This window comes from Acomys russatus, chromosome 10 (genome assembly GCF_903995435.1).
Source record: "Acomys russatus chromosome 10, mAcoRus1.1, whole genome shotgun sequence".
NCBI lineage: Eukaryota > Metazoa > Chordata > Mammalia > Rodentia > Muridae > Acomys > Acomys russatus.
Window position 1 is genome coordinate 75269529 of NC_067146.1, and position 27053 is coordinate 75296581.

The following is a 27053-nucleotide window of genomic DNA, read 5'->3' on the forward strand; positions in this document are numbered from 1 at the left end:
TGACACTGGGCCTGGCTTGGGCTTCTAAAACTCTAAATCCCACGCCTGGTGACATGCTTCCTCCAACAATGCCACGACTCCTAATCTCTCTCAAGTAGTGCCACTCCCTAGTGAACAAGCCTTCAACTACATGAGCCTATGGGGGCCATTCCTATTCAAACCACCACACTGCTTTGGGATTCTCTCTTAAATTCTATAATTCTACAATCTAGTCTAGAAGTCTCTATCCAGTCGATTAATTCTGAGCTGATTTTTCGTTTATAGTCCAAAGAACCCGGAACAAAAGAACTGAACTCTCCCAACCTTTCAGTTGCTTGGTGTCCCTGCATTGTCAGATTCACAGACAAGGAGATGGCTCTCAGTGTCTCAGGAGCCTAATACTGTCCTCTCTTAGGCCAATCTCTAAATCCCTGTGGCAGTGTCAGATTAACTCTGTAAAAGTCTGGGGCTGTGGTTGGTCTCCATACTGTTTTAGCTCTTTACAACCTCTAGTAATAGAGAAGTGGCAACATAAGCCATTTTAATAGCATTATTGTTGTTGTTGTTGTTATTATTATTATTATTATTATTATTATTATTTAGTTTTTCCAAGACAGAGTTTCTCTGCGTAGTCCTAGATGTTCTGAAACTTTCTCCATAGAACAGGCTGGCCTCAAACTCACAAAGATCTACCTGTATTTGCCTCCTGAGGTCTGGGATTAAAGGCATGTACTACCACCGCCTGGCTGTTTATTTTTAAAATTGTATGCATATGTGTGTATTTGAATGTATGTTTGTGCACTTGGATGAAGTACCCAAGGCCAAAAGAGGGCATTGGATCTCCTGGGGCTGGGGTTATAGGTGGTTGTGAGCTATGCCATGTGGGTGCTGGGGTTAACACCCAAGTCTCCTGCAACAGCAGCGAGTGATCTTAACCACTGAGCCGTTTCTCTAGCACATTTAACAAATGTGATGTATCCGGTAGTTTAAAATAAGAGAAAGTTTAATTAAACGTATGTGTGCATGGTCACTGTTGGAGCAGACGAGGGGCAGAAGATGGTACCCTGGAGCCTAAGGGACAGCCATTAACCAGGGTGGCAATGGAGAATCTGAGACGATGGGGACAGAGTGTGAGGTTCAGAGATGAGGAAGCAGCACTGCCCACTGTATTCCTCCTGTCACGGTTGAAGGTACCTGTGGGAAGACTGGGGGTGGTGGTGACAGGAGATGCCTGGAGCTGATTCCCAGGGAGGTGTCTCTGAGATACACTGCCAGCTACTTCCTCAAAGCTAAGTGCGTCTGAGGGTGCTTGCACAACAGAGAGCAAGCTTGGGCCACGCTGGGAGACGACTGAGGCCTGGACGCCCACTGCGATTCTCAGAATGAAGTGAGGTGAGGCCTCTGTAACCTCACAGGGTGAATCCCTGCCCCAGGACCAGCAGTGGTCTTAGCTTGAGGACAACTCAGGGTCCACCAAGCAGGGCTGGGACTCATAGCAAGCACATGTGTCTGCGTAGCTTTGGGCTGTTTTCTGGAATTCATCACGTGACTAACTCAGTTGGTGTGAGTTACTTCTTCATCGGGGTCTTTATGAGATGGGGAGACTAAACACAGTGAGGGACATGAAGTTTCCCTGCCTGAGGACAGGTCATCCTCAGAAGAGCTGGAAACAGTAAGCATCCAGAAGTCCCTTAGCAGTAGGAGTGGCCACTAAAGGCCATAGGGAGATGAACACCTCCACTCACCAGGGAGATAAACAGATGTATCAGAACCAGGACTCCAGCCTCCAGCCTAGGTAAGGAAGGATGAAGGGTTCCTGTTGTCATGACCACATGTGACCATCACTCATAGCTTGTCCAGGTAGGCAAAGCATCCCTGGCACTGATGTCTGTCCGATCTTCCCTGAGGACATCAGTCCCTGGCAGTAGCAATCTTTCCATTTGTACTCAGAGAGCTGCCATAATATGGGAACAAACATCAGTGTCACTGTCACAGGAGACACCATGGAGGACTCTCCCCTCTCATTCTGTAATTATACACATGTTTTTACTTTGTATGTGTGCTCACGTGTGTACTCATGTCTGCAGGTCCATATGTGTGACAATGCAGGTAGAAAACATTGAATGATGTCACATATCTTCCTCTAAAAATATACATGCTGTTCCATGAGACAGGGTAATTCATGTTCAGGCTTGGTTAATAAGATGATGACCTCACCTCATGAACAACCTCCCAATTCCTGGGACCGTGTGCTCAGCACAGTGTGGGAAAGCACGGTCATTCTTCATGCTGCACTTGGGCACATAGGAAGAAGCCGGACAGAGGTGTGGTCAGGCCTCTGTTACCTCATATAATAGCTCGTGGCCATGGTAAAGGCTGTGGTGTTGGTGTGAGGGAGCTTGGCAGCTACAGGCTGGGATTCAGAAGGAATTTCAGGTGTGCAAGGAGGTTTGGGCTATATGGTGGGAGAGATCGTACAGGATTCCTGAGGTGAAGGTCTAGCTTAACTTCAGGGTGCTCCTGGGAGATAGGGGTGATGAAGCACAACGTGACATGATGTGGTCTTTGAAGTGACCTTTAGCAGGACCTGTGCTACAGATGGGTACAGTAAGCATCAGCCGGATGTGCACCAAGGAACTTGACGAACTTGACAAACAAGGACTTGGAGATGACACCCACCATTCCCCAGAGAATGAACTCAAGGGATGACCATACCCAGTCGGTACCACATAAAAGACTCTGGGCTCCAGACTGGGACAAGATGAAGTTCTGCTGTCCCTGCCCCAGGTCAGGGACAGCTGTCAGCTATGGCATCCCATAGTGTCCAGGGCACATAGGAGAGGCTACACAGAGTCCTACTGTCTGGGGTTCTGAAGGGACTTTGCTTCTTCACAGCAGGAATCATGTCGTTTGTGTCCGGAGGTTGTCCCCAGCATGACTGAAGGCAGAAGCTCAAAAGGAAAGAGCATTCCAGCATTCTACCTAACCCTGTACTCTATCCATAATTAAATTTGAATTGCATGTTAGTGTGCATGGTCTGGGTGTGTGCATACATGAGTGTATGTGCCTTCAGGTGTATATACATGCAAGTAAGAGTAGGAGCAAAGACCTGAAAGGCAGTGACAGGGGCTCAGTGAAGTTCTTGACATGTTCCTCATTTACCACAACAGGAGTGCTGGTAAGGAGCCAAGCAGCAGTGAATACAAGGGTGCTTGCTGAATGGCCTGCCATGTAGAGACTTGGAGAGAAGGTTATGCACACACGCACACCAGGAAGAGAGGCCCCTGGAAGAAACTGTCAAGTCAGCACCTGGTCTTAAGACTCAAGGCTGAAGCCTATAAAAGTCAGCGGTTTATATCACCCTCCTACGACATCTTCTCAGGGAGCACATGCTACACAAGGTAGCAGGAAGTGCTTCACTGGGACTTTCTCTTGGGTTTCTCCAGACATGGACCTTCCTGGAAACCATCTTTATATTCAGCTCATGGGCCCTTCCCTGCATGGCCACATTGATATCACATTCTCTCTTGATCTACTTTTCATATTTATACTCTTATTTATAAAATATGCTAATATACACGTGGGTGAATCTGTTTATATGTGTATGTGTGTAGGGGTCATGTCAGTGACATTCTTAGGAGTCAACTACCATGATGGGCTCAGGTAGGGAAACTTAATGAAAATTTGCTTTCTGGGAAATCCCACTAAGAGGTATGTCTAATGGCGACAAAGGGACAGGTTAGAGGCCAACATTTTCAAGCAACTTGGTACCCTAAACCCTGCAGATGGCACATTTCGAGTCTCAGAAGAAACTTGATGATAAACTGAGCAGCAGAAATGATAGACCAAGATTTGAACTTTGCACACTGGGGCTGAGAATAGTCTATGCCCAGTGGCCTTGCTCTTCCCAGGGGCGAGGTTCCCTGTAGGAGAAGGAGAACTGATGTAAAGTTGTTCCCACGAAGTGATCATAGGAGAAACCTTCAGGTACTTCCCCTAAGTACCAGTCAAATGACACTGTTTGCCTGGACAGCCTTTGAACTTTCATGAATAAAGTGAGGCCTGGCCTCTGTGACCTTACATAAGGGGCCGCTGTCATGGTTATGGATGTACCCTAGTTCTGAGGGCCGCAGAGTCCATTATAGGGGAAGGTGGCAGGGATCTCTTTCAGGTCAGTCAGTGCATAAAACCTTGGGGTGAAGACCCGATCTCACATTGGAGTATGTACTTGACAGGGGCCTTTTATGAAAGGGGTGACTGAGACACAGTTCAGTGTCTGAGGGTTTATGATGAACAAGACAAAAGAGTTACAATAGAAAGGACCCAGAGGGACATCCTCGCAGACCATGGCCATTTATGATATACAGAGAGAGGACACCATCCCCAGAGGAAAAAGAGGTCTTGTGAAGCTCTACACAACCTCCAATGCCTTAGCAAGACATCCTCTAAACACATGGAAGATGAATCTCTTTTGCTTTTCCTTACTTCCTGTGGTATTCCAGCATGGTCTCTCCACAGAAGGAAGGAAATGCATCATGGGGGCTTGGTGGGACTCTCCTGTGGGTCTCACAACTTAGAAGTAACAATCTTCTCACATGAGCTCATGGGTTCTTACTACCACAGGCACATATAGCTATGTAACAGGAAGAATTTTCCCAACCTGCTTTCTCTCCTACACATTTCATCTCTTTGTATAATATGTAATTTGTTTCATCTGGGCTGTGAGCTATGTGTCTGTGTCTGTGCATTTCTCCCTGAGGACAGTTCAATAACATTCTGAGTACATTTGAGATGCCAGAGAAGGACACACCAAATGTTTTCCTCTATCAGTATCTACTTATTTTTTTTCCAGAAATGCTGACCATAGACCCTGAATATGCCTGGGCCCACAAAAGAGAAGATATACAAGCCTGGAAATTCCTGAAATAAAAAAAGGTCCAGGCCAAACAAAGAAAATGAGTCTACCTGGACCAAATCTTGACCTGAAGTGGCCTGGACCCAAAGAAGAGGATGTGTACCTGGGCCCATCCTTGACATTGGAGAGACCAGGCCCTAAGAAGATACATGGCCCTGGGCAAATCCCTTATCCTAAGGATATCTGGGCCTAAAACAAGTAGAGATGTGGGCCTGGGCCAATCCCTGATATTAAATAAGGCCGGTTCCTAAGAAGATAGATGGGCCTAGGTCTCTCCCTGAACCTAAAGAACCTGGGCCCACGGCAAGAACAGATGTAGATGTGGTCCAACTGCAAGACAACTGAGGCAAACCAAGGAAAAGAGTGTGTTCAACCCAAACCCTGAATCCAAAGAAGCAGACACTGCCAAGAAAAGGACCTGAAGAAGTTTGGGCCCAAATGCAATAAATATTGAAATTTGCTGGATTAACTCTCATCCATAGAGGCTTTGGCCCAAACAAAGAAGAGAAGCATGGGTAGTCAAACCTATAGGAAAACAACATTGTGGTTAGTGTACCATGAGGTGCTCTGATCTGATGAGGTGCCTTCATTTCAGTTGATATTTTATAACCACCCAAGGTGTCAGTGCAGATACATCCCAGATTCTTCATCAATAATCTCAGACTCACCTACAATACTTCCTGTATTCATTGATATAAGATGACATCCTGAGACCACATGTGTGGATCATACACACAGACTTCATTCAGTCCAGACCACACCCTCAACACATGTGAGCAAGGATGACACCATCACTATAATGTACCAAGGGCTCACCTAACTAACTCATCAGTGTGGACATACAATGCCAAAAGAGTGTGATACTGTACCCTGTACCTTTCAGAGACAACATCTTATCTTGACTTCACCTGATTTCTTTAGGAACAGTTCTCAAATATAACTTAGGCCATAGCCTGTTCACCAAGTAACGTGGATTAATGCTAAATTGGTCTTGTTCTGAATAGCTGACATCTGGACACGTTTTATCTTTCAAGAAGGGGATCTTGATGATAACCTAATTATTAGCACAGGTACAAGGCCATAAACAGACCTCAAAGGAAACCCAGCAGCAACTTGAACCTCAAGTAGCCTGGATGCATATTGTCAGCAAGGGTATGTGGATTGCATCCTCTCTTTATCCAACCCAGGAGACAATTCTACCACAAAGGAGCCAGGCCTTGAAGGAACCAACACTCACCTGAATGACTAAAGGAAATGGACATACCCATGACCCTGACCTGGTCTGTGGCCAGGCATTATCTCCACGTCAACTTATTTCATTGGACAAACCAAAGCCTCATTTGTGACCCAGGCCACACCACACTCAAAAGGAATTTGGACTCACCCACAACCATTCCTCCATTGATGACTGAAATCAGATCATAAGACATGAACTCTCATCAAATGATAATCGCAAAGCTCCCTGTGGTACCATTATGGTTTGTGGGCCACACTCACCATTCTTCCAACAGAGGCAACATTCTCATATCAGGTGTGTCCATTTAACATTGGAGATTTCAAGTAGTATTGGCCACACATGGACATTAAATAACAAGAGGACTCTTTGGAATCAAGGATGTGTGGGCCACACCCAGAAATCCTCTGTGCCCAGGTCTTCTTGTGTGAGACCTTCCAGAGACCAAGGATAAGAAGCTGACCTACTTGTGACTTAGGCCACACACACTGTTCCAGGAAGGTTGGACATAGCTTAACCACAAGGAGTCATGGTCTGATAAGTGAAATAATGGCAAAGGCCATAAAATAACAGCAATGGGATCCTGGCAGCTCCCTGATTTCCAAGTGCTGTGGGTCCAGCTTAAATTCAAGGGCGTGTGGGCCCGCCCTCTTTTCATGAACTTGGACACTCCTCACTACAAGGGGTCCAGAACTACACCACTGCCTTAGTGGAGGCAAGAACTCACCTGAGTGACCAAACAAAATGAAAATACCTTAATATAAAGAATGCTTAGACTGCTCCTGCCCTTGACTGCAAGTGGTTTTGTTTTCCAAACCAGACCCTATTCTCAAAACCAGGCATTGTGCTGCTGATGACTGACCATAATGACTGGTATCAGTGTAATCTGAGGATTCTTGATCAAACAAGCCCATGTAAAACCTAACTTCAAGGGGATATATTTGGATCTTCTGCTTATCCAACCAGAATACATCAATTCATGGAGCCAGACAACATGGTCATGCTTTAATATCAAGAATGGTCAGATGGCACATGGCTTTTTCATGATTTTACCTGACCTTTTCCCCCTAAGCTAGACTCTGTTCACCCAAAATATTAGATGCATAAACAAGGCTTCTTAAGTTGATGATTGACCCCCAATCGATAGCAGTGTAAGATGGGGCCTCCATCACCACCAAGAAGCCTGGGACAAATTAAACTTCAAGGGTTGTGGTTATGATCAACTTGGAAGACCCATGACCACAAAATATGGCTTTAATTATGTTTGGGTCATACCAGAGAAACAATCTGGGAAAACCTTGGCATGATGGGTATGTGGGCCACATTCAGTAGCCATTATGTGCCCAGCTGCTATCTGTCTTCAAGAGATCCAGGAGAAGATGACTTCAAGTGTGTACTAGCCAACACCAAGACCTCAGAAGAAATTGGAACCACTAAAATGACCAGCATTGTTAGTCTGATATCACCCTTATAAACTTCAAGACTATGGTCCAAACCTTCTTACTCGGACATCTCAGGTTCTTAGCCACTCTCTGTTGTCCCTGATCCTCAACCTGACCTGATTAGAAACATCAAGTAACCTGTTGTATTAAGAATGTGATGACCTAGGAGTTCAGACACAAATTTTTATGGGTAATATTTTATTTATTTATGTATTTTTAATATTTTATTAATTTATTCATATTACATCTCAATTGTCATCCCATCCCTTGTATCCTCCCATTCCTTCCTCCCTCTTGCTTTCTCCCTATTCCTCTCTCCTATGTCTGTGACTAAGGGGGACCTCCTCCCCCTGTATATGCTCATAGGGTATCAAGTCTCTTCTTGGTAGTCTGTTATCCTTCCTCTGAGTGTCAGCAGGCCTCCTCATCAAGGGGACATGGTCAAATATGGATTGAACTAGAAATGATCATAATGAGTGAGTTCACCCAGAAGCAGAAAGATTCAAATGGTATATACTCACTTATATCTGGACACTAGCCCAAGGGGCATTTCCCATGAAAGTCTTCACTTACCAGGAAAGTGGGTCAGAGGGGAGGACATCCTATTGGGACTTTAGGTGAGAGAATTATGGGAGAATGGGGAAATAGAAGGATCCAGAGGGCCTTAGAAACCTACAAGAAGAACATTATGACAGGCGGATCTGGGTCCAGGGGTCCTGCTCAAACTATGACACCAGCCAAGGACAATATGTGCAGTAAACTTTGAACCTCTACCCAGATCTAGCCAATGGACAGGACATTCTCCACAGTTGCGTGGAGACTGGGGACTGACTTTCACACGAACTCTGGTACAGACACAATTTTAATGCAAATGTGTAATTGAAAATTCTGAAATCTCTCCTTTGGTGCCAACCGTTGAGACATAGTTTTCTATGCTTACTTAAAGACTCACCAGAGCCTACCTAGAAGTAGCCAGATGTTTACCCTGATTTCTGTAGATACTAGCCTTCATGTCTATACACAATACAGTTCTGAAGGCTTGTAGTCTTACATTATTCTTTACCGGGCATTTCATTCCCTAGCATTATGTGTATAGTTTTTAATAAATATAAAGTTCATCTGCTGCCATGGTTTATCCTGAAATGCCCATTTTGTCCCTCTCCTTCTATTTCTGACTGTTTTTCAGTCTTTGATTGAACTTCTCAAGAACAGGCTGTGATGGTTACTAACAGCAAGTGTGGGTAGCTAGCACATCCCTTTTCACCTGCTGTCTCCATGTGCTTGGCGCATATCTGCATGCTCAGACCTCATCCTGAAGATCAGTGCCCCTCTGTCCATGCTTTGTATCTTTGCCTTTAGTTCGAGTATCCAAGGAAAACTAAAGAAAGGGCCTAGTAGGTAGGAACTCTCACCTACTCCCAAATTCGTGGGGATAAAATTCCTAAATTTTAGGGCTAGTAACCAGCCCCCTCCAGTGCCGAAACCCCAAATTCATGGGGATAAAATTTCTAAATTTAGCACTACTTTTAGAAAGTTTCTGATAAGGGCTAAGGGCAGAAGAGGAAGTGTACATTCAGTGTGGGTCACAGGGTAGAAGTCATCTGGAAAGTGTTTTCCAGTGAGACTCCACATGAGGATGAATACCCTCCCAGTGATATCCATGCATGGCGCCACAATGCAGTCAGGTAAAGAGTCACATCAAGGAGCAGTAAAATGTGCTATGTTCCTTCAATTAGAGGAACTAAAGGTTGATGTGTTACAACTCTGGGCTTGCCCTTGATGATCTTGGGAAGTGTAGGTGGCAGACTTGTTAGGGTGTTCACTCTACTACATCCATCCATCTCTGCCTCCCACTCCCCTAGTCTTTATCAATGCACAATCTTCCCAGTACCACAGGGCCTTTGCAGGAAAACATCTTGTCACTTTTCATGGCCTTGCGAACCAATGATCCTTTCTTACATATAGACGTCCGTGATCATAGGGACCCTCTTTCTTATCTAGGTTTTATTCACTCTGTTCCTCATATGCACACACACATCCTTTCCCTTCAGAGATAGGAGATTCCACTAGACAGTATGAAAAGAAAGGCCAATGATGACATATTTCACTGGCTCTCCCATTGACTTGCAGGTGATACCCTAAGGAGGTCTGATCTTTAGGTACCTGGCTGCCCCCACTCCTGGAAAGGGACCTGCAGACTCTGAATGTGACACATTTGGGTCAGCATCAGTGGGGAGTTACAAACAGAACAGACTTTCCACAACTGGGGATTATGATACACAATGGCTGGATCATCTTAACCAAAGCTTTTATATCACACTCCCTGTTCACTTGCCTATTGATGGATTGATTTGGGAAGTGAGAAAGTCTATTAATGAGCCTTAGTGTGTGCACATGGAGGGCCTACCACTAAATATGTGGATTTTGAGCATGGTCTGTACTACCACAAGAGTACCCCTGGTTAATCCCTGAAATCAGTGCAGGCCAGATGAAACCTGTTTGCGAGAACCCCAGGACAAAGCATGATCGGAAAGTAGCCCAGTCAGAACATGGGCCCATAGCAGCCAATGACGCACTCTAACCCTCAGGACTCAGGGACCCAACTGTGTCCCCGCATAACCTAGAAACAACCAAGTCCTCAAAGGAGACAGGATGTATTTGGGAATCAAAGGTTCCCAAGACAAATTCTCAAACCCAAAGATGTCAACATGGGAAATCTTTTTAATGGTTAGTCATGGAGGGGGGCGGTCAAAGAGACTCCTAAAATAATATAGATTAATCGATTTGCCAGAAATTGAAGGTAAGGCCCTATTGCTCAAATCAGCAAGCACACGGGACATGGGACTCAGAGAACGTAGGCTGGATGTGACAGTAAAATCTCCTCCATGAGGACTAGCTTTCATAATCCTGGCAGATGCTATAGAAGCTTCCAGGAGAGAGAAACAACCAATCGTAATGACTATCAACCACAAATGATCAACATGGTAGGGCCTCCCAGAGGGTGCAACAGTGGCACTCTTATCTGGCAATAGCTGGTCTATGTAATTAAACTTAAAGATTGCTCAACAGAAGAGAAATATTGCCTGTTACTGGAACTCTAGCCAATGATCCATGGCAATTGCAGTCATGGATCTTATGATATAACCTACTATTGACACTTTATTAAACCACTGGAATTCCTAATTGCACTCTCCATATTTATCCTAATAATCACAAGGCAGATGTCTCCTAGAAATGACATAGAAGCTGCACCCATGAAATCACAATAATATGCCTGCTTAAATGAGACTTAAACAAGGATAATACCACTGGACATGCTAGTGTGTGTGGAAACCTAACGGGGACTTATCCCAAGACAGAGAGCTACAGGCAACTAGGCACTCCTGAGAGAGGGAGAATTAGTTGCCCCAGAGATGAGTCTCCTAACTGGTTATCCAATACCTAGTGTTCAGACCTGAAAACATACACATGCAAGCATCACTGAACAGACTCAGCACATTATAGGCATTTATTGGTGCATTGTTAATAGACAGATATCAATTATAAAGAAAAAGAGATCATGAATTTGAGAGGGTGTTGGAGAAGCGAAATGGTAAGAAAACAAGTAGAAGAAGTGCAAAAATGGGGTGATTTTATTTTAATTTTAAAAATTACAAAATAAAATTTAGGGACTATCTAATGGATACTCTTTGGCTGAGCTAGTTACTCAGCACTATAATATTTTTGCAGTGGAACAACTTTCCTGTGTTTGCATTTTATTTCAACACTCCTGTCTCCACCCCTAGATCTCCGTTCTCATATGGAGTCACAGTCACAGACATTACAACATCATTTTGCTGGTTCTATGGTTATAGAGTGAGCTACCTTGAGCTTTTAAATCAGCTGACACCCTAGGGTTTACTGCTGTATTCTCTCTGACAACCCCCATTGCACTCTCAGATCTTTAAGCTCCATCTCTATATTAAAATCCATCTCTGCTACGCTGCCTTCATCTGCAAGGGGAAAAAAACAGAAGAGAAGATCACAGGCACGCTCAGTTTCTTTCTGGATCAGCAGAACCTGTGTCTGCCTTTTGTTTCACATTGATACAGGGACTTGAGCCTGTCAGACTCCAGAAAGCCAGAGATTATCCTATACATATGTTTTTTTTTTTTTAAATTTCCCATTTCAATGACCTAAGGAAAATAGATTTAGATATGACAACCAACTGTAGGCATGTTTACTGTGTAAATCAAATGCTGATTTCTGTATCCCCACCCATATCTTGTTGCAATCCTTGTTCTAAGAATCTCCTGTCTCAGTGTTATACAAATACTGCTCTCCCATTGTCCCATGATATGCCAGTAACACAACCTAAAGCAAGTTGCTGAGAAGGGGAGAGACTAGGGCTGGACTTCCTGCCAGCCAAGGAAGGAAGAATTAGAAGAGGAAGTAGGGGATTCAGGAGGGACAAACAGAGAGACTTCAGCAAGGAAAGCTACAAAATATAAGTATCTCTGGGATGTACCCTGGGAGGAAATCAAATTATCTTAGAGGACTAAGAATAGATTAATAACTACTTAGTTCTTGTGCTGTGAAGCTTGCTAAAATAATATAATAGGAAATCTTGAAAATTTCAGGCAAATGGATGGAAGTAGAAATGATCATCCTCAGTGAGGTAACCCAGACCCAGAAAGACACACATGGTACATACTCACTTATAAGCGGATATTGGCCACCTAATATAGGATAACCACAGTACAATACAGACAAAAAGAAACTAAATAACAAGGAGGACTCTAGGGAGAATGCTCAATTCTCATTCCGAAGGGCAAATAGAATAGACACTGGAAATGGTCGAAGAGAAGGAACAGGACAGGAGCTTACCATAGAGATCCTCTGAAAGACTCCACCCAGTGAGAGGTCGAAGCAGATGTTGAGACTCACAGCCAAACTTTGGGGCGGAGTACAGGGCCTTGGGGGGGGGGACAGGAGCTCCACAAGGAGACCAATGGAGGCAACAAATCTGGGTTGGGGTCGGGGTGCTGCAGAGACTGATGCACCAACCAAGGACCATGCATGGTGAGGACCTAGAACCTCTGCTCAGATGCAGTCGACAGGCAGCACAGTCTCTGTGGGTTTCATAATATGGGGAGTAGGCGCTGCCTCTGACACGGACTCTGGTGTTCACTTGTTGATCACTTCCTCCTGGCCATGGAGGAAGAGGATGCAGGCAGTCCAGATGAGCCTTGATAGGGTGAGGTCAGATGATAGAGGAGGAGGGCTCCCCCCTTCTGAGGGCTAGGGGAGGGGAGATGAGGGAGAAATGGTGGGATCAGGAGGCAACGATGGAGGAGGCTACAATTGGGAGTAGTAGTAGTTAGTAGTAAATCCCAATGTGTGGCACCAGGGTGTGGTTATTTTTATTTAACTGTGCTTGTTTTCAGTTTCTTTCTTACAGCTATCACACAAATAATTGAGACTCTTTTGTATCTGTTTAACAATAAGCTTCATGACACAATAGCTGAGCAGTTATTTCTCTATTCTTAACCCTCTAAGCTAGTCTGATTTCCTCCCAGCATACATCCCAGAGATACTTGTGCTTTGTAGTTTTCATGCTCCAGCTCCTCCGCTGATCTCGTTTTGACCCCTCTCATGGCTCAGTCCCCTACGTCCTCCTCTAACTCCTCCTACCCTGGCTGGCAGGAAGTCCAGCTGTATTCTGTCCCCTGCTCAGCAGTTGGCTATAAGTTGCTTTATTAGCATATCAGGGGACAATTGGGGAGCAGTGTTTACACAACAGTGAGACAGGAGTTTCTAAAATCAAGGATTGCAACCAGACATGGGGGCTACAGAAATCAGCATTTGAATGACATGATAGCCTTATACCTACAACCAACTATTTTCCCACATCTCAAATGCACTTACAATGATTTTCTGCTCTTTACATACATATTAAGCCACTTTCACTCTCTATGCAAATCATGTGGTTAGGTGGTCTATGTTAGGAATAAAGCTTCTGAATTGTATGAGGAAAAAACAATGAAATGACAAACTCTGACTAGATCAAAGAATGCCTATATTATTTCAGGTTATGTGCCAACTAGGAGTGCCCAAATCAAAGGAGGCATCTTAACAGGTAGTTTTCAGGTTTTCAATATTTAACATTTACAATTTTCCAATCGCTATTTTGTTTAGTTCTAATATCTGTTTTGAGTTTTGAGACCTGGCATTGCTACACAGACAGTCCTAGCCTTGAACTCACACCACTCTTCTTGTCTCTGTCCCTCAAGTGATGAGATTTAGGAACCACCATGCCTGGCTTTATTCCTAACATCTTCAAGAGAATATCGTAACATCTACAGAAGGAAGCACATTAACACAAATGTTTGCATTCTTGCCATATGACCTCAATGTGGAGGCTGCCAAAGAGTTCTACAATGTCAAAAGGGATCAAAAACAAATGGAATGCATATCAGTACATCAGGAACCAAGGCTTTCTGCCTATTTGCCTAAAAGTTACACTGGTAAATGTTACTAATGTTAGTCATGGATGAATAGAAGGGTCTAACAGCAAGAATATTCAATAAAATTTCATATAAAAGTCAATGCAAAGTAATAGCTTATATGGTTCTAACTTATATATGCAAATGTTCTTTAAAGCATTCTGTAAAATGGACTCCTGCCAGCAAAATAGGTAGGCAGATGGCAGATCTTCACCTCTGCCTCTGTTTCTCCAGACCCAATCTCTCAGTCTCAACCCCAGCTCTGTAACAGGATGCCTGGTGTAGGCCTCCCTGAACTCCTGCCCTTACCTCCTGTGTATCCTATAGATCTCCTGCTTCTAACCTCTGTACTCCATTTCAACCTCTGCCCACTCATTGCTTTATTCCATCCCCCAACTCCATGAGGGACTCCCTGCTAACCCAAAGGCCACTCCTCCCAGGGAAGCATATAGGCTGACAGCAGATCCTCACCTTTCTTCCTGCTCCTCCAGTCCCAATCTCCCATGTTCACCCCCACCTCTGTAGCAAAGCACCTGCTGTGGTCTCCCTTTTCTCTCTGACCCCGTTCCCCAATGGATCACAAATATCTTTTCCAACCTTTCTTCCCTTAACTCATCCCAGTGTCCCAGCCTCCAATACCAGCAGGCATTCCCTGTAAACACACTGGCTGAGCAGGACAAGAAAACAGCTAAGCTAACTGAAGACCTTCACCACTCTCTCCTCTCCAAACCCAATTCCCAGTCACATTCCTAGTTCTTCAACAGGACAATTGCACCAGTCACCTTTCACCTTCGGCCCATATCTCCGTGGATTCCACAGACCTGCCAATCCTAACATCCCTCTCCTACTTGTTACTTTATCCTATCCCCCAATTCCAGCAGGCACTCCCCCTAACCCACAGACCACTCCTGCCAGGGAGGCAGTAGGCTGTGTGTAGATCTCCCCCTCTCCAAGTCTTGTAACCAGCACAATAGCAGAAGCTTTGTGGTAACCTTTCTTTACTGTCTCTTTACTGAAATAGGCAGATCCTGGTTCAGCCCTCTGTTCTCCTACCTCCTGAGAACCCTGTCAGACCCCCAGTCTTACCCCATCTATCAGATCCCACTACCAAGAAACACATTTTACTTGGAACTCCACAATGGCCATAACTATCAAGTCCAAAGAAAATTTCCTACCAGGTAATACACAGCCATTACATCCTCTGAAAATCCGTAGAGGAGACTAAAACCAAGGAACAAGACATGTGGCTAACCAAGATGAATCCAGAAATCAGCACGTAGACCTATAATCATCCTAATCCCAGATGCCTAGATGACAGTATAAAAACACAGACTTCCAGGGCAATATGTCTCTAGTAGAGCTCAGCTAATCTATTATACAGAACCTGAATATTAAAACATAGCTGAAGTACAGGAAAAAGACCTTAAAAACACCTTTATGAATATGATAGAGCTCCTTAAAGAGGAACAAAATAAATCCCTTAAGGAAATCCAGGAAAATACAAATGGCGAAAGAAAATGAATAAAACTGTTCAAGATCTGAAAATGGAAATGGAATTGATAAAGAAAACACAAACTGAGGGAATTCTGGAAATGAAAAATTTAGGAGTTCAAACAGGAACTACAGAGGCAAGTTTCACCAACAGAATATAAGAGATGGAAGAGGCGTTGAAAGTACAACAGAAGAAATGGACACATCAGTCAAAGAAAATATTAAATCCAAAAAACTTCTGACATAAAACATCCAAGAAACTGGGAGACTATGAAAAGACAAAACCTAAAAGTAATAGGAACAGAGGAAGGTGAAGAATCCCAACTCAAAGACCCAGAAACTATTTTCAATAAAACCATAGAAGAAAAATTTCCTAACGTAAAGAAGGAGATTCCTATAAAGGTACAAGAAGCATACAGAATACAAAATAGATTGGATCATAAAAGAAAGAACCACATAATAATCAAACACTAAACATACCAAATAAAGAAAGAATATTAAATGCTGCAAGAGAGAAAGACCAAGTAACATATACTGGCAGATATATTTACACTTGACTTCTCAGCAGATACTCTGTAAGCCAGAAGTTCCTGGACAGATGTGCTGTAGACTTTAAGAGACCACAGATGCCAGGAAAGACTTCTATGACCAGCAAAACTCTCAATTACTATAGATAGAGAAAATAAGAGATTCCATGATAAAACCAAATTTAAGAAATGTTAATCTACAAATACAGACCTATAGAGGGTGATAGGAGGAAAACCTCAACCTAAAGAGGTTAAGTACAACCATAAAAACAGAGAGAATAAATAATCTCAGACTATCAGAATCAAAGAAAGGGAAATATGTGCGTGCACACACACACACACACACACACACACACTGAGAGAAAGAGACAGGGGAGGGAGGGAGAGAGAGAGAGAGAGGAGAGAAAGGGGAGGAAGAGGGGGAGGGGAGAGAGGGGGAGAGGGAGAGAGAGCTCGATTATTAATATTTATTCTCTAAGCACAACGGCAACTAAGTTTATAAAAGAAACACTACTACAGGTTAAATCACATATTGACCTTCACACACTGATAGTGGGAGATTTCAATACTGTACTCTCACCAATAGACGGGTGATCCAGACAGATACTAAACAGAGAAATACTAGAGCTAACAGATGTTATAAACCAAATAGATCTAAAAGTTATCTGTGGACTGTTTTAACCAAACACAAAAGAATATACCGTCTTCTCTGCAGGTTGTGGAACTTTCTCCAAAATTGGCCACATACTCAGGCACAAAGCAAGTCTCAACATATACAAGAAAATTGAAATAACTCCCTGTGTCCTATGAGACCACCACAGATTAAAGTTGGATTTCACCAGTAACAGAAACACCAGAAAGCTTACAAACTCATGGAAACTGAGCAACTCTCTACTTAATGAAAAATAGGTCAAGACAGAAATAAAGACATTAAAATTTTTTTTTTTAGAATTCAGTGAAAAAGTATATATAGCATACTCAAACTTATGGGACACAATTAAAGTAGTATTAAGAAGAAAGTTCATTGCACCAAATGCCTACAATTAAAAAATGGAGAGCTCTCATATTAGCAACTTAAAACCATATCTAAAGGCTTTAGAACAAAAACCACACCCAAGAGTAGATGGCAAGAAATAACCGAACTGAGGGCTGAAATCTACAAAACAGAAACACAGAACAACACAAAGAACCAATGAGACAAAAAGTTGATTCTTTGAGAAAGTCAATAAGATTGATAAACCCTTATCCAAATTAACTAAAAGGCAAACAGAGAATATCCAAATTAACAAAATCAGAAATGAAATGAGGGACAAGGTAATGGACATTGAGGAAAACTAGAGAGTCATAAGGAAATACTTTAAAAACCTGTATTCCATCAAGTTGGAAATTATAAAAGAAACGCATAGTTTTCTCAATAGATACCACTTACCAAAGTTAGAGATCAGATAAACAATTTTAAATGGACATATAACCCCTAGTAAAATAAATAGAAGCAGTCATTAAAAGTTTCTTAACCAAAAAAGTCCAGGGCCAGATGATTTTAGTGCAGAATTCTACCACATTTTCTTTTCTTTTTTTTCTTTTCTTTTCTTTTTTTTCTTCTCTCTCTCTCTCTCTCTCTCAAAATTTATTTGTTTGTTTGTTTGCTTATTATGTATACAATGTTCTGTCTACATGTACACTTGCAGACCAGAAGAGGGCATCAAATCACATCATAGATGGTTGTGAGCCACCATGTGGTTGCTGGGAATTGAACTCAGGACCTCTGGAAGATCAGTCAGTGCTCTTAACCTCTGAGCCATCTCTCTAGCACCTGGATTTTCAAAGAAGAGTTAACATCAATATTCCTCAAATTAGTCCACAGTATATAAAGACTTGTATAATAAAAGCTTCAAGTCTTTGAAGAGAGAAGTTGAAGAAGATATTAGACGGAAAGATGTCCCATGCTCATTGATTGGGAGGATTAACAAAGTGAAAATAAACATACCACCAAAAGCAAGCTACAGATTCAATGCAATCCTCATCAAAGTTCCAATACAATTCTTCACAGATCTTCAAAGGACAATTCCCAACATTATATGGAAACACAAAATACTCAGGATAGATAAAATAATCCTAAATAATAAAAGAGCTGTGTGAGGTCTCAAGATTTCTGATCTCAAGTTATACTACAAAGCTATGGTAATAAAAACAGCATGCTACTGACGTAAAACCAGATACATTGATCAATGGAATTGAATTGAAGACTGACCCATAAACCTGCCACCTACAGACACTTGATTTTTGATACAGAATCCAGAAATACACACTGAAAAAAAAAAGCATGCTCAACAAATGGTGCTGGTCAAACTGAATGTCAGTGTGTAGAAGAATGCAAATAGATTTATATTCACCACCCTGCAAAAACTCAAGTCCAAGTGTATCAAAGACATCAACAGAAAATCAGACACGCTCAGCCTGAGAGAAGAGAAAATGGGGAATAGCCTTGAATACATTGACATAGGAGAAGATTTTCTGACCAGAACACTGATAGATGGGCGCTAGGATCAATAATTATTAAATGGGACCTCCAGAAATGGAAAAGCTTCTGGAAGGCAAAGGGTACCATCATGTATACAAAGTTGCAGCCTATAGAATGGGGAAAATATATATTACCAAATCTATATCTATTAAAGGGCCAATATCCAAAATAAAAAATTGAAGACATTAGATATCAAAAAACCCAATTATAAAGTGGGATACAGATCAAAACAGAGAAATCTCAGTAGAGGAATCTCAAATGGCTGAAAAACACTTAAAGAATTGTTTAACACTCTTAGCCACCAGGAAAATGCAAATCAAAACTACTTTGTGATTCCATCTTACATCTGTCAGAATGGTGAAGATAAGTAATACAAGTGATAGCTCATGCTGGTGAGGATGTGGAACAAGATGAACACTTGTTTGTATGTGTGTGTGACCTTTTAAAGGATCCCCAGTGGGTAGTCAACTGGCCTTTTGGGAATGCTTAGCCATTAGAACTGCTTGATCCTATGACCTTCAGTGTCAGTTGCCTTTTGGACTTCTGGGAACAATAGAGGATATACAAGAGCCAATGGAGGCTGAGAGAGATTGAGTAGTGTCAAAGAAGTGTTGAGTTAGGAGTAGAGTTAGAGAAGAGAGTTAGTGCAGGAAGAAAGATGATTGAATAGGCTAGAAAAGAGAAGGGAGATGCAGAAAAGGGATCGAGCCAGGAGAAGCTCAATATTCCTCAAGGTCCTCCTATACCACTCTTGGGCATATACTCAAAAGGACGCTTCCATCCTACTACAGAAACACTTGCTCAACTACGTGCCATTGCTGTTCTGCTCATAATATCCAGAAATTGGAAACAACCTAGATGTCCCTGAACTGAAGAACAGATAAAGAAAATACTCCATTTACACAATAAAGTATTAGTCAGCTGATAAAAAAAATGACATAATGAAATTTGCATGCAAATGGATAGAACTAGGAAAAAAAATCATCCTGAGGTAACCCATATCCAGAAAGAAAAATATGGTATGTATTCACTTATATCTGGATATTAGCCTTGAAATCAATGATAACCAAGCTACAATCTATAGACCCAGAGATGTTAGGCAGAGAGGAAGGGAGGAAATGGACACATGGGTCTTCTTGGGAAGGGAAAATAGAATAGATTTTATGGGTTGACTGGATCTCGGGGGGAGAGGAAGAACAGGAGGATCATGTGGGAAGGGGAAGGAGAGGTGGGATTGAGGGAGGGAATGAGGGGAGAGACATAATTGAAGAATTTGAGGGGTGGTATGGGAACCTAGTGTAAATATTTGGACGTGAAGTCTCCTAATGAAGTCTTCAGATAATGAGAGTGACAGAAGCCCTACTGTTCATCTCTTGTCACCAAATGAAGCTCCCAGGGCTGGAAGTGTGTTTTCTTCAGTTGAGTCGTTGGTCAAAGGGGTTGCATGAAAATCTCTAAACAGCCCAGGCTGTTGCCAAGACAATAGGTTGCTCTCTACAAACCGACACAAAGACAATATGTGCACAACTCATTGACCATGAAGAGGTAGAGCTTTTGACTAAATAGAACCATCACCCCCATGCTATAATATCTATGACATGGAAAGGTACTCTGCAGATTACCAAAAGAGGAAAGCAAACACCAACCCCGTCACAAACCTTTCATCTACACCCTTTCCTGTCTACTAAATATGCTAGGGCAGTGGCAACACAAACCTTATAGGAGTAACCAAATGATGTCTGATTTGACTTAAGGCCCACTCCATGAGATAGAACTATTAATAAATAGTGCTTGGGTAACCAAGATCTGGTGTCTAGACAGTCCAGAGACCTAGGGTAAAATCAAATACTACTGAGCTAAAAAATTTGTAACAATAAAATGACTCCTAATGACAACCTGATATACTCATGTATTGGTGCCTTATTCAGCCACCATTAGAGATGCCTCTTGCTGCAGCAGATGAGAACAAATACACAGACACTTAATATGACATGAGAGAGAGAGAGAGAGAGAGAGAGAGAGAGAGAGAGAGAGAGAGAGAGAGAGAGAGAGAGAGAGAGAGAGAGACACACACACAGAGAGACAGACACAGAGAGAGACAGAGAGAGAGAGAGAGAGACAGAGGCAGAAACAGAGAAAGACAGGGAGAGAGACAGAGAGAGAGAAAGAGAGAGAGAGAGACAGAGAGAGAGAGAGACAGAGACAGAGAGAGACAGAGACACACAGAGACAGACAGAGAGAGAGAGAGACAGAGGCAGAAACAGAGAAAGACAGGGAGAGAGACAGAGAGAGAGAGAGAAAGAGAGAGAGAGACAGACAGAGAGAGATAGAGAGAGAGACAGAGAGAGACAACGAGACAGAGAGACACAGAGACAGAGACCTTGGGACACAGCTCTAAATGGAATGTATTCATCAAATCCCTCCACTCAGGCTTAGGGATCCCCACTGAAGAGGAGGAAGAAATAGTGGGGGGACACACAGAGGACTGAGGACACCAGGAGAACAAGGCCTCTCAGATAACTGAGCAAAGCTCATATGAACTCACAGAGACCAAGGCAGCAAGCACAGAGTCTGCACAGGTCTGCCCCAGGTCCCCTGCATATTTACTATAGTTTTCAGTCTAATACTTTTATGGGACTCCTGAAAATGTAAATAAGTAGGTCCCTGCTTCTTGTGCCTTCACTTGGGGTTCTTTTATCTTTCTGTTAGCTAGTCTTATCCAACTTTGATATGATGGCTTTTGCTTTATCTTACCTTATTTTATTTTGTTATGTTTTGCTACCCCCTAGAACCCTGTTATTTTCTTAGGAGAGACAGAAAGGGAGTAGATCCAGATGAGAGAGGAGGTGGGGAGCAACTGAGAGGAGTAGAGAGAGGGGAAACTTTATTCAGATAAAAAGAAAAATAAAAAAATATAAAAAGTAAGAGAAAGTTTAATTAAGTGCCAATGAATACATTGTCCATAAGACAGCATAAAGCCATCTATTTCTTGGCTTTAAATTATTATTGTTAGTGCATATGTGTGTGTGTGTGTGTGTGTGTGTGTGTGTGCGTGCATGCGTGTGCATGTGCGGGCATGTGGGCATATGTCATTGTGAGTGTGTGGAGGTCATAGGACAACCCTCAGGAGTAAGTTTTTCCCATGCACCATGGAACTGGGGATTGAATTTATACTCAAGCTTGGTGGCAAGTGCCTTACTTATCCTTTGAGCCAATCTTGCCAGCCCTCTCCTGTCTTTCCTGAATAAAGCTTAGGTCCTGGTTAAGATAGGCTTGAGGTGCCCAACAATATGTAATGTGTAAGGTGTGCCTGGTACTGTACAAAAGCCCAAGGATTCTGCCTGTCAGCCACTGTGAGGTAACCAACCCTATGTAATCCACGTCTGATAGACGACCTAACAGGCGGGAACAGCACGCTGTCATTTTCCTAGGGAGGGTGGCTTTTTAAAATGCCCTCCAGCATTTATTGCTAAGGCTGCGTGCATCTTCCTCATCAAGCTCTGAATATGACATCCGCCAGTACTCAAAGGAGGCAGGGTTTCTGCTCTTTCTTTGCAGCCGAATTTCCCAGCACCTGGCAGAGTCTGGTGAGGTGGGCATGCTGCACAGGCCCTGCTGAGCACCACCCCACTTGCCACTCTGGCTGGTGACACTGCAACTGTTTCCTGCTCTTTGCCTTGACAGGTATCTGTATGGAGCCCCATCCAGAGAGTCTGGTGACAGCTCCTCTCCTTGATCTTCGGGCTTGGTTCCCAGGGAGACTTCCTTATGTCATGTTTTATTCATGGTGTCTCCAAGACTGCCTTTTTTTCCCACTGAAAAGTCAGTGCTAAGGGTGGGAGCAGTAAATGAACCTGAAAGAAAACTTGAGGGTAATGATCAAACCACCTGCTTGTCTTCTGAAAAGCTACTGCCAGAGCCTTAGGTTTTGAGGGAAAAGTGAATTTTGAGGATTTTTTTTTTAAAGGAAATACCTCCATAAAGCAAGAGAAAAAAACACCTCCAGTATTGTTATCTGATTGTCCTGAAGTCATGAAAAAAGTAGGTCAGAGAGAGACCAAAATATCTTTTGCATGGAAATAAGACAAACTTCAGATACCTTAGACCAGTGGTTCTCAACCTGCGGGTCACGACCTCTAAAAACACAGATGTTTACATTATGATTCATAACAGATCAAAATTATAGTTATGAAGTGGCAATGAAGATAACTTTATGGCTGGTGATGACCACAACATGGGGAACTGTATTCAAGGGTTGCAGCAGCAGGAATGTTGAGAACCACTGCCTTAGACTGTAGCCAGGAAAAATGATGGAATGGATGAAAGAGCAGCCTGAAAGATGCTCAAATGATAGGTAAGAAAAAGAGGCAAGAGGCCACCAAGACTATAGAGTCAATATTTATTCTGCTTCTCCTTAAAAGATTTCTCTACCATAACTGCCATTGCCTTTCCTCAGGGAATGAGAGGTAACTATCTTTATCTCCACATCTGCGACCTTGGGGGGCCAACCAACTTTAGACCAGAAGTATTTGAGAACAAAGCTGTGTCTGTCTTGAGTGTGTACAAGTTTTTCTGTCTTTATTCCTTTGTACAGCGTAGCGACTGTTTACACAGAAGTTACGCTGTATGAAGTTGGCAAGGAGTAGAGAGATGACTGTAAGTGTGCAGGTAGGTAGGTAGCGGCGCTGTGCAAATCCTATAATGGACTTCAACATTTTCAGATTTGGGGATCTATCGGGGGTTACGGAGCAAGTTCCTCATGAATGCCAAGCGATAGCTATGTATATCTTCACACTGCAATAGTAGACATTTTGAGCAGAAAATATATTTCTACGCCTGCCCCAATTCTCCCAAAGAATCATAGTTTAGAACTGTAGCTACCTCGGAGGCCAAGGCAGGAAAATTAGAAGCTCAGGGCCAGCTGGGACAACTTTGTGTGTGTGTGTGTGTGTGTGTGTGTGTGTGTGTGTGTGTGTGCGCGCGTGTGTGTTATGTTACATGTGTACCGATGCCTACAGAGGCCAGAAGAGGACATCAGATCTCCAGGAGTTAGAGTTACCCCATTCTGAACCTAATGTGGATGCTAGAAACTGGACTCAGGGTCTCTACAAGAGCAGCCAACTGCTCTTAATAACTGAGGCATCTCTTCAGCCCTTAACCGCAGGAAGCTTAATAAGATCCTGCCACATAATAAAAAGTAAGTAGATGGCTGCGGCTATAGCTCAGTGGCAGAGGGCTTGACTTAGCATTCGCAAGGCCCCAGGTCTGATCCACAGTTTTATAAACTAAACCCCATTAAATATTGCCCCACAAATCAATGGTCAAGCATCATTAGATAGAGAGACGATAACATTATGATAATTTTCTACTGTGATGTGTTTGTACACATATCCGTACCTTGAGAATTATGGTCTTCTCATGCCGGGTGATGTTAACACTGTGTGGCTGTCCATTGGCCATGTTCCTGTGGTCTATGTCGATATTGTATGGCTCTCTGGTTCCTCCTAGGTTGTACCGGATCTGCAGGTTTCCTATGGGAGCGAATGAAAGAGATCTAGTGCTTTTTTGCTGGAGGTTTATTTCAACATCAACTTACCGACTGCGGCAGTTCCAGCTTCACATAGACGCTGTTCCCTCCATGCCCACAGGCACCATTCCAGTCTTGAATTTGGACCCACCACCCAGGGGCCTAGGCTAACAGCAGCAGGCTCACGCATGCTCATTGCTTGTCAATGACAAGCTTCAGTGATCACTAGCATCAAGTCGGAGCAGTGGCTGGTTATGAATGCTCTGAGTGGGGTGGTGCTGGGAATGAAGAAAGAGGACAAATATCCATATAGTACTGTGGAGATTCATACAGGCCAGGAAAATGCTACACGGAATACAAATAAATCCTGAGTGCAAGGATTGTCTTGCTCCACCAGTAAAGTGTGACATTTGGCATATAAAGGAATAATGAGCCTTCAATATTAAAAATAAATATAATTTGCAAAAGATAAGTTGCATGGGATTTTGAGAGGCTCCATTGAGACCAAAGAGACAAAGTAATGAATTGTATTCAAGGCTCAGGATTAATCAAATGCAATTTAAGGATAAGATAGATGTCCCAGGTCCCCGAACCTTCCCAGTGATAGCTCACTTTGCCTTTCCCATCTCTCTCTGCATAGCATAGTCTCTCTCTCTCTGCATAATGAGTACAACTTTATCTATTATTTATGATATTTACATGATGTTAATGTTATTTATTATTTTAAACTCAAACAGGCTTCATATATTTAATAACATTTGACATCTGAAAGGTTAAAGACGCATCCAGGATTCTCTAGCACGAGTTTGAGTAACTTGTCATCGGTGGATTCTTTGTTCTCTCTCAGTTTTCTTTTAGAGAAAAGAACCGATGTTCCAGCTTTAAATTATAAGATAAAAAACTACAGTAATCAAAACTATAAAGTAAACAGACACAAACAAACAAAAGAAATAAGGGGCTAGAGAAACAATTCGTCTGATAGAGGTATGCGCTATTCTTGCGGAGGTCCTGAATTTGGTTCCTGGCACCCACAAGGGGCAGATCATCACTAGCCCCTGGGAATCTGATGCACTTGCACTCTTCTAGACTCGGCAGGCATTGTGCTCACACATGCCCATCTCCTTCCACACATAGACACATAATTAAAAATAAATCTTAAAAAAGTTTACCCAAAACTTCACTATCTAGAGAGAACGAACTACTCTAGCCATCTTGGCAGTCTCTGCTGTAGGCATTTCTCACGTAAGCATTTAACACATGTATATAACTTGAGTGTAATGATTTCAAGTGCCATCCTTCCATATTTAGGCATTCTAGCATTACACAAACCATTTAAAATGTAACCCCATGTTTCTGCAGTTGAAGGAAACATTTGAGAATATAATCAAGAATTAATTGCATTTCCTATTTTTGTTTTCTGAACAAAATTCAATAAACCACTATTTTCAAATTTTTATCCTCACATCTTATCTTAAATTTCTTTGCTGTGGCATTTCCACCAAGCATTTCTGATGTTTGTTTTCTAAATGTGTTTATATCCACTAATTCTTTTCCATCTCAGGAGCCACACAGATTCTACTAGAGGAGATGGTCCATTCTCCGTGGCCAGTCCCTGCCCCATTCACCATAGCCCTGCATTTTCCCATCTTCTGACTGTACTGAGGCTACTCTTGCCAGGGCCTGAAAACCCTGGAAAGGCCCTTCGCACTGATCTGTACCTTTCTGCTGGACGTGAGATCTACACTGGGCTTCCAGCATCTACTGTGTGAATTTCTCACTCATTTCTGGCTTTTTCACTGTCACAGTCCTTTACCACCCCCCTTTTCTGTATCCACACCCATTTTCATAGTCATGTAGTTAGACTTATTGTTTCCGGAGCATGCACATCAGACCCCAATTCTGGAATCCAGCCAAACTTCTATCCTGCTCTGACTCTTTCTAACCTTCAACTCAATACTTCTGCTTGGATGTCCCTTTGGCACCTTGGGCATGACATTGGCCCTCTATCTCATCATCACTTTATGCACTTTGCTTCACACTTCCATTATCCTTGCCACAGGCCTGGAGAAGTAAAGAGGTCCTCACCCCCTATCTTCATTAACCTTTTTCTCTCATACCTAGTGTTGGGGTGTTGGAAGGGATTGGGGTGGAGAAGGGAGGTAGTGGAAGTAAATATCCCAGGTAAAACAGAGTTTAAAAAACTAGTGTCGATAACTAGTCATTACTCCTGTGACTTCTCCACAAAAGGGGAAATTTCTCCCTCCTTTTCCCTCACCCAGGTTCTTCCTTTTCTGCTTTACACTCCATTCCCATAACAGTTCTTGCCATACGACACACTTTAGGTTTCCATTTCGCTCATTTCTCTGTCTTCTGTTTCAGTGAGAGAGCTCTGGGAGAGCAACAGTTTTCATTTTTGCTTCTTGTGGCCTCATACCCCCCCCCCCCCCCCCCCCCCCCCCGTCTAGGACTGTCTGGTTAGTGGGCACTTGTTGACTGTGCTTATGAATGGCCTCCTTGCTTTTGTGCTTTCTTCCCAACATTTTCTTTGCAAACTAGAGAGATCTTTTCAAAAACACATAACTGATTATTTCACCACTTCATTTAAAATCCTTCAATGCCTTTCAGTTGCTCACAGGATGTGGGCTTATTTCTAATGTAGTGGTGGAGTTCTGTCCCTAGAGCTGTGCTTGCTGCTTTATTTGCAAATCATAACACTTTCTCTCTTACACCCAAGCTACCCTGGACTCCTCCTATTCTCTAGAATATTCCATTCCCTTCCTACCTCTGCTCCCTCTGGCCAAGCTGTTCAGTGTTCATTCACTTCCCCTTACTGTTTATACTGTTTCCCTGATCTCTCCTTCATCCTACCAGAACAAAAACAATCATATTCGTATTTAAGGGGATCATTAATCAGGTGCTTGGTAACGCAGAA

General features: G+C 42.8%; 1 protein-coding gene across 1 annotated transcript in view; it reads right to left on the reverse strand.

Annotated features, from left to right (window-relative positions):
• Positions 1-27053, reverse strand: part of Cntnap2 (contactin associated protein 2) — a 2113217-nt gene that overhangs the window by 154143 nt on the left and 1932021 nt on the right. The window contains exon 20 of the mRNA XM_051152463.1: positions 23992-24125. Coding sequence (XP_051008420.1) covers positions 23992-24125 — 134 coding nt within the window. The remainder of the gene's footprint in view (positions 1-23991; positions 24126-27053) is intronic.